The sequence below is a fragment of the Temnothorax americanus genome, unplaced genomic scaffold (assembly GCF_048541705.1).
Source record: "Temnothorax americanus isolate GAGA-0224 unplaced genomic scaffold, ASM4854170v1 Scaffold23, whole genome shotgun sequence".
In the NCBI taxonomy this organism is placed as follows: Eukaryota; Metazoa; Arthropoda; class Insecta; order Hymenoptera; family Formicidae; genus Temnothorax; species Temnothorax americanus.
Genome location: NW_027509371.1, coordinates 1,826,878 through 1,835,880, shown reverse-complemented (window position 1 = coordinate 1,835,880; position 9,003 = coordinate 1,826,878). Strand labels below are relative to the sequence as shown.

At 43.2% G+C, this 9,003-nt stretch overlaps 1 protein-coding gene across 1 annotated transcript in view; it reads left to right on the top strand.

The window, feature by feature from the left end:
• The first annotated feature begins 1,660 nt into the window (after positions 1–1,660).
• Positions 1,661–9,003, top strand: part of Sifr (SIFamide receptor) — a 44,482-nt gene continuing 37,139 nt past the window's right edge. The window contains exon 1 of the mRNA XM_077407707.1: positions 1,661–3,536. Coding sequence (XP_077263833.1) covers positions 2,960–3,536 — 577 coding nt within the window. The 5' untranslated portion in view covers positions 1,661–2,959. The remainder of the gene's footprint in view (positions 3,537–9,003) is intronic.

Genomic DNA, 9,003 nt, shown 5'->3' with positions numbered 1-9,003 from the left:
TTGTGCTCATCAGACTGACGTGAAATATTATTCATGAAACGCGTTCCCTTCCGAGTTACGGCCACTTTTGGCACTGACTCCACGTCAGTACAGCAACATGACGTGTTTGTTGACAGCGTCAAAACTGTGCAAATGTAATGTGTCCCTTTCCGGTTACAGTTTTAGTTTTGCTTCTGACACATCAGGAAATTTTGAGAGCGCACGTGTGTTTTCGTGAAACATCCACAGTTCTGCGACGTATTGGACGCCCATAAAGGTCATCTTAAATACCTTGTTATAAAAGGGATATATATCCTTTTAGAAAAAGATGACGAGTGAGTTTAGCTAAACTTCAGTTTGAACGACTATTGAAAAACTGGCCCTAAGTTATTCACCAAATTAATAAATATATACATTAATACTAATAATATTAATGTATTACTCAATTTCATTGATTCAATGAATAATTTCAATAATCTATAAAAAAATTCATTGTCTCAACAAAGTTTTTTAATTAATCTACGAAAAAATTCATTAATACAATGAATAAATAAATCATATTATTACGTAATATCAAAAAACGTGGTCATGAAGTAATTAGATCATTCATCAAATTGATGATTACATACATTAATACAATGAAATCTAACGTATTATTCAGTTACATTATTTATTGACTCAATAAAGTTTTTTAATCAATTTATTTAAAAAATTCATTGTTTTAATAAAGCTTTTTAATAAATCTATGAAAAAAGTCATTAATACAGTGAACTAGTCAATTATATCATTTCATATTATCAATAACGTGATCATAAAGTAATGAAATCATTAATCAAATTAACGATTACATGCATTAATAACAATAAAGTCGTATGCATGATTCAATTACATTATTCATTGACTCAATAAAGTTTTCCGTTAATATAATAAATCCATGACAGATTTTTCAATACATATTTATTGTTACAATAAATTGTGTAGTAATAGTTTAATATTCAAATTATTCTTTTATGAACTATAAATCATTATGATAATAAAATAATTCTTTGAACCAATTTCAATAAATTTTTTATTACTACAATGAATGCTTTTATTGTATTCGTGTACAGTTTTGGTTCAGTGAAAAAAAATTCACCAATTCTTTACTATATCCTTGTTCATTTGTTATATTTGAATAATTTGATTCATTGTAGAATTCATCATGAATTCAACACGCTGGGCATAATTTCTTTATCGTGCATACGGATTTGCAAAATGTTGCTTTGCCGAGTGCTGACAAATTCTTTTGCACAAGCAACATAAAAATCTAATTACAATTTAGTTGATTATATTATATTATTACTGTGTGTTATTTTAAATTCTATTCATAACTTGGATAAATATTTAGTCTTTTTTTTTCTTTAAATGTAATCGCATTATGCATCTGGAGTTTAATGCTATTTAATCAGTTTATATACGATCGGAGCGCTCGGCTTTCTCGTTTTCTTTGTACATTATCGTTTCGTCGTTTCGCAAACTGCTTTCTTAGTATATGGGTTTGCAAAATATTGTTTTGCTGACAAATTTAGTTTATTACCATTACTATTATTTTAGAGAGATTCTATTTATAACTTTGACAAAGATTTCATCTTTTTTCCCTTTAAAAATTATCGCATTATGCATCCGGAGTTTAATGCTATTTAATCAGTTATCAGTTTACGATCGGAGAGCACAGTTTTCTTGCTCTTTGTACATTATCGTTTCGTCGTCTCGCAAACCGCTTTCTCAGCTTCGGATTTTGATATAAGCGCAATAAACGTGAACGATGCACTGTTGTACAGCGTGTACGGTAGAATCGCTTGGCGACATTTGGCCAAGGGGGAGGAAATGGGGATGGGGGAGTCCCGCGAGGGCGCCGAGTCGGCGATGCGAGCGATGCCAACGGAGGAGGAGGGGAGGTGGGGAGATGGGGTGGGGTTTACGAATTCATCGCGCGTATTTCGGCGGAAAACGCACAGCAAGAGGAGGATGGACACGCGCGACGCGCGACCGCTCTATGCGGAGCAGCCCCGCGCGCGTCTTCGCGCGCGTCGTCGCGCGCGCTGTCATCGTCGCCAGCACTCTTCCCATTTTCCCATGAGTTTCGCTCGCAATAGTCTCACTTGGCGTGGCTGTGGGGGCTAGTGCGCGAGCACACTCGCATGCGGGTGCATGTGCCGCTGGATGTTAACGCTTGCGCAGTCGTCGAGCATCGCCAGCAGACAGCTCGGCCGCGACGGGTGCATCTCGCGGCAGTTCGCGGTCGTCCTCTAAGCCAGGTCCATTGGTCGCTCCAGCATCCCCCGGCCGCGGCAAACACACGTTTTCATACATACTCTTCCACATCCTCGTTACCACCCTCGTCATTTTCCTCGTCTTTTCGCCGTCTAACTCACTTAGACCGGATCACTTAGACCGATCACTTAGACCCTTCCTGCATCATTTTTCACCCTTGGTCGAGTCACTCCGGCGATCCGGAGGGTACTTCCGGTCGGATGGACTCTGGCACACGTGCGAGTCGCGCTCGGCCGGATCGCGTATGTTTTCCGACGTCCGATCCACGCGCGTAAATATCCGCGATCTCCGAGAGATCGATGCCGATTTCGACAATTTATCATCACTGTCATCCGATCGCGCCGGAAATTGTTCTCCACCGGCGTTGCATTGTTCCCGACGACGATCGAGCGCTCGTTTCCGGGACCGTTCGCGCGAGTCTCTCGCGTACGTGAGTTCGATCGGTCGGCGATTGGCGCGCGGCCCGAGTGCGGGAAAACCTGCGGAAGAGGCTGCCGAGTGAAAACGAGGCGACCCGGACGGGAAGGTCGCGGGCGAGCGAGTCGAGGTTGGCCCCAGGGTTCGTCGACACGACGCGGACGGCGAGCGCGCCGTGGAGGAAAAGAGACGGCGGTAACGACGACGACGACGACGACGACAACGGCACGCCGCGTTAACGTTTCGGCTAATGGTCGAAACGCCGATCCGTCACTTCACGCTCAAGTTCCCGATGCTGCAACCACCGTCTCCCCTTCTGGAGATGGCGTCCCTGCGACTACCGGACTCCGAAGAGTTTGACGTTGACACGCGCCGCAGGAGTAATAACGGCAACGTGCCGGGTACCACGTCAGTCGCGACCGGGCCGCCGGGTACCAGCGGCACTCTGCTGCAGTTGCGGAACGACTTGGGCGATTACCTTAACAACCTGATCACAGAAGCGATCGCGACGACGAGTCCGCGTGCCATCATGGACGACCAGGTCCACCATGGGCTGTTCAACGCCAGCAAGAACCTGTCGGCGCCGATCGAGCACGCGCCCGATCGGCTCTACAGACACAGCATGGCCATGTCGGCGGTTTACTGCGTGGCCTACGTGGTCGTCTTCGTGGTCGGCCTGATCGGCAATAGTTGCGTGATCGCCGTGGTGTACCGGTCACCCCGCATGCGAACCGTCACGAATTTCTTCATCGTCAATCTCGCGGTCGCCGACGTGCTCGTCATTGTCTTCTGCCTGCCGGCCACGTTGATGAGCAACATCTTCGTCCGTGAGTATTTAGACACTTTTTCCCTTTACGCTTGGAGGGTTGTTTCTACTTGAGGCTATAAATTTAAAAATTTATGGCGAGAACGAGGTTTCTAATATTTTTTTTAGGTTAAAAAAAAATGTAACATGTTCTCCATATGTCGTTTTTCAATTATCGGTTTTTTTATATCGGTATTTTATTTCTGTGTTATTTAAAATTGCATGCTATTTTTTATATTTGTCAATATATTTAATTAGCATTGATCGCGGGTTTAGAATAATAACTTGTAAATCATGTCCTATCCCTACGCGAAGCACGGAGGAATGTTCCTTCGAGCATAACGAAAATATTTATGAGCCACCCTTCATTGCCAAGTGCGCTCCATTTAAAAGAGGGGGGAGATTCTCAAGGGCAATTAAGTGGCCGCACACAATGCGTACGATCTGTACATCCCGAGATTCAACGTTGCGGAATCTTCGTTTCAACCCCCTCGGCCAGGCTGAGCAAGGGGGGCTGGTCCCGGGCTAGAGGGGGAGGGTGATGGTGCATTCCCTTCGTATTATCGAATCGATCCCTTCGCGTCTCTCTTTCCCTCTGCCGTCGTTCGCACTCGAGGCAGCTCTCGAGTCCCGCTCTCGCCGCCGTCTAATTCTCGACGAATCGACAGCCGAATCGCGAATAATCGACTCGCTCCTTGGATAATAACGCCCCCCAGTGAGTTAACGTCGGCGGAACATGAATTACGGTGAGAAACGGTCGAATCGCGTGCAAATTTAGACGTTACGTCGATGAGCGAGAGAGTGGACGCCGCGCCCCCCAATCCGACGTAACGCAAACAGACCGCAGACTTACGGCACCGATCGCAATTTGAGCAAACAAAATGTCGTATTTGCATTTCCAAGCATCACGCGGTTGACGCTCGAAAAGAGGGAAAAAAACATAAGGAAAAACACGTGCCTTGCCGCTCTTTAGAAAATCAGCGGATCGTAACCGGCGCGTAAACTCCGTCTCTGTTAATACGCGCGTGAAAATCGTGCGGTTTCCACGCGTCGATTACGAACCGCGTACGAGCTTCCAATTAAGCTTCCAATTAAGCTTCTATAATTCGTGCTGTAAGTACCATGAAAACTCGCGTTTTTTCGCGTACCTTCGAGCGGTAAGCTGCTGTAAAAAATTGGTGCGCTAATTTCATAATATCTCAATATTAGATATTAAATCTAACTATTCTCTTTTTTAAATTAAATTACCAGTAATAGTATGTTTGCGGTAATTTTAAATGATACGTGAGATCCTTATAAAAGTTGTTTTTGACCATTTTTTCTAGTACTGAAATAAATCCTAAGATGTTTTAAAAAATGTAAAATATTTCTAACGAAAACGGGGATAAGTTGTAAGAGGAGTTTATACATTAATTAATAATACTCGCTAATTTCTGTCGCTATTTCTTTGACCTTGTACGTCGAATTTTTCCGGAGCTCTTGTTTTCTTATTTTCGATTGTACGCGAGATATCGCTATATAATGCCGTTTCGTTTTATCTCTAGCTTATATAAGTACGTATTTTAAAGTAGAGGCATTTGCAATTTTAATTTCTACCATACAACGCGTGTCACGTGAAGTGAATGCGGCATACGTGTAGCCAACGGGAAACACCTTTCTGCCCTTGCCAGACTTATCTGTATTATAGCGCATATTTCGCCAGTTGCGCATATGTACATACCTGCATACATATTGTATTTTATATATATGTATATATATATATATATATATATATATATATATACACATATAATATAATATATGTGTAACATAATAACGTATATATAAAATGTATAATACATGTGAATATTATATATACTTATATTATCTAATTATATTATACATACGTGTAATCTATTAGAAATTTCGAATGTTTTCCATATGGTCTGGAAACGCGCAACCAACGGCGTTACTTTTCGTAATCGCCCTTAGATTTATGAACGTAGAAGCAGCCGCGTGTCTACACGTGGCCACGCGTTGTGCAGTATATATTTTCATAATTACGGTAGCGAGACGCGCGATCCTAAGGCGCGCAATCGTAAACGGGAACGTAAAAACGCGTTTTTACGATTTCGTATTTCGTTTCCTATCGACGACAAGACGGTTTATCGGCAGTTACCCCGGGAATACGCTATTAGGCCCGTGAGATTCTCTCGGCTATCTCGAGCTAGGCGCTGCCAACGCCGAGGAATGTTCACTATCGCATCCATTCGATTAATCCGCGATCAAAGCCGTCTTGTATATCGCGAGACATCCCTCTGATTAGAGGATCGATCTGGCGAAGACCGCCGACTGCGCTGTTTTGGTTGCTTTTGCAGCAGAAATAAGAACTTCGCTGCCTCCCTAATTTTCTATACCGAACGTCTTCCGGTGATAGACAAAAATCTATACATTTGCTAAACCTTGACGTTATTTTTCCCGATTTACTGAAAACCTATTGAAATAAATCTGCTCGCACACAACGCATACTCGCGGAAAATTTAATTAAATGTAAAAGTTAAATGTAAAAAAATTCCATATCGCTGTATTCTTCGCACATTTCATTGGCATAATGCGATTATGCGAGTCTGCCTTGATAAATCTTGGAAGCGTAACGTGTTTTCGCAAAGTATGAGCGAGTGTAATCTAACGAGAACTCTGAGCGTTCGGTGGAACTTTAAAATTATCGGTAGTGCTGAGAGAGATAAAATAGAATGGCACCGTCTTCTTGCCAAACACGTTGTGTTCGCAATCGTTTGATTGAAGGCATTGCTAAGAGCGTCCTTGTTTTTGATTAATCCAGGAACGAGCGCCTGGTGATTTTTATCCTACGTCACAGTTAACTTTAATGTGCTTCTTTCGTGTTTTAAATATTTCTTTGGTATCTTCATACTTTTTTCAGAAAATGTTGAGTAAATCTTTATACATATTGTCCTAAAATACTAATAATATGTAATTAATATCTAACAATTTTTGATTGGGGTGTAAAAATCACCCCGGACACCCATTTCCGGGTTAAGAGACATGGTCATCGAGCCAAATGGTTTATCACGAGTAACTCATCACGCGGCATTACGTGTGCAAACGTCGCGCATACGTTCGATGCATCTTGCACCGGGCGGGCGGGCATATAATTACGCGCTACAACGCGCCGGTTTCGTTTTCGTTCGTGGAATACGCAACGAATTTCGCGCTATTGATCCCGATATAGTTCCACCGTCGCTACCGCTGACTTGTGCCGCTATTACTGCCCCTCGTCGATTATTTACGAGACAAAAAGTAGATCGTGACTGCGCGCCGAAGGTGTAAGTGACTGTGCCCCGCGATAATAGGTCGTTATCGATAAAGCTGATGGCGCGCGCGGGTCACTTCGGGAAAAGTCGTTCGTTCTCTTCCGGATGAGAGACTCCGCTGGCTGCGAGAGAGAGAGAGAGAGAGAGAGAGAGAGCTTTCTCTCGAGGAGCAATCTCGTTTCTATGAGAGCCACGTTTAATTTTCCAGCTCCCCTGTGCTTTATAGAGCGGCACGATTTACGGGGCGAACGCGGTAGATCTGGTGGATGTATACGCCGCGCGCGCGTTTAAAAAATGTCTTTGCGGAAATGACCGCTTCTCGCGGGACTACTTGAGATAGCAAATTAATAATAGAGACATAGGTTTTTCTTACGAAGAGCGTGTATAGTAAGCTTCGTAAATACCCTGATTTACATGATGAATATTTATTGAACCTATTACTCTATACGTTGTAAAGAAAAGATAATGAGTAACTATAACCATTAACGTATGACAGGTGTTACATCTTACAAAGGGAAAGATAAGAGATTTGCGACGCGTTAAACGGTAGTTAACGGTCGGTCGTCTGGTTCTTTACGCGAATACTTAAATGCTTCTTGTCAAGAATGAACAAGAAGCAACCTAGGGATATCTACAAAATAGTTTATGACATGTTCATGATGCTCGTAAAAGCAACGTGCGTTAATGTGCGCGTACATATATTATACCCGCGCACGTATTTCTCGCGCGGCGGAGAAGAGACGCTTCTCGTTTGCTTTGACATGGAAATTGGCAACGATCTCGGGGACTCTAGACTAACGACACGGTAAATCGAATTACCTGCTTTCAGAGTCGATCACCAGACCGCGAGCTCAACGTAAATAAAATCACATTTGCTAATTCCCGCGAATTGTCGCGAACGAATAATAAGTTTGCCCGCTCGGAAAAGCTGCGGTATTTAACGCGGCCCCGTTTAATCTCGTTACAGCGCTCATTAACTTTCGTGATGTGACCGATATCTGCAGTATGAGAGACTATGTAGAATATTTTTATTATAAATTAAACGTACATGCATTTAAGAAAACCATTTTTTTAAATTGCAATGTTCAAATCAATATTGTATGACTTTCTTCATTCGATATTGAATATAATACTTTATTTAATAGTGTTCCACTTTCTCTAGGAGCGTATGCTGAACGGTTAAGCTGGGGATATTATTATCCGCACTCATGGTTATATACCTAGAAAAGAAAGAACGATCGAACGCTCTTGTTTGATTGGTCATCGTGAAGGGGGTTTTCATCTCTCTTCGCCGGGCAAATCACGTTTTTACGGCCTTGGGTGCGAGTCTCGACATAAGTAAATCGCGGTTGCGTCAACATTAATTCTATAACGAGAGTGTCATTAATTATGCTTTGGGTCACGGTGAGGAGAGAAACAGAGCCGCGGAGGAAAGTCTTTATCGGGGCACTCGAAGCGGGTCGTTTTTCCGAAGTGGCTGGCAAAGTGGCGAGCGCCTCTCTCCTCGACGCCGCGCCGCATCTCGTAAAGTCCCGAATTGCAAATAGTTCTATAATAAAGCGGCGATACAAAACCGCGCTGTCGTTAATCAACGCCCGCATCTTCTTGCGTGCCATCTCGGTTGCGGCGCAAAATGTTTTTCGGCAACAAGCCGCATTCGCGCGATTTAAGGCTCTTCGTCGGCAAGCCGATAAATCCGCGGCCGCAGGAATCTGCTCGGCATAAATTTTGCCCGGAGTCGTTTTTTTTTGTTTTTATTGCAACGGAGATGCGCCAATACCGTGACACGGTGATGTACGAGGATCAATGGCAGTTTTGTTTTTTGCGCTCCCTACTCTTTTAATCTTCACTTTAATTCTTTTAATCTCCTCGCGCTGCATCGATTAATTCTTAAGCACTGACACGGAAATACGTTGCAATGTCTCATTCTGGATATTAAAAAATTTTCATAAAATTTAAATAGCTGGGATATTGTACCACACAAATACTTGCTCCGTCGGCCGCTATGCGCGGGCTACTAAACTCTTTATCTTCCGTACAAGACTATCATAAAGCATGTCGAGTCCGAGCTTGATGTTGGCGACCACAAAGGACGGAGGCATTTCGCGAATGTTGTCGAAGCGCGGCGTTCCAGATAGTTGTTGCGCTATATATACACACGCCCCGCGTAGTATCCGC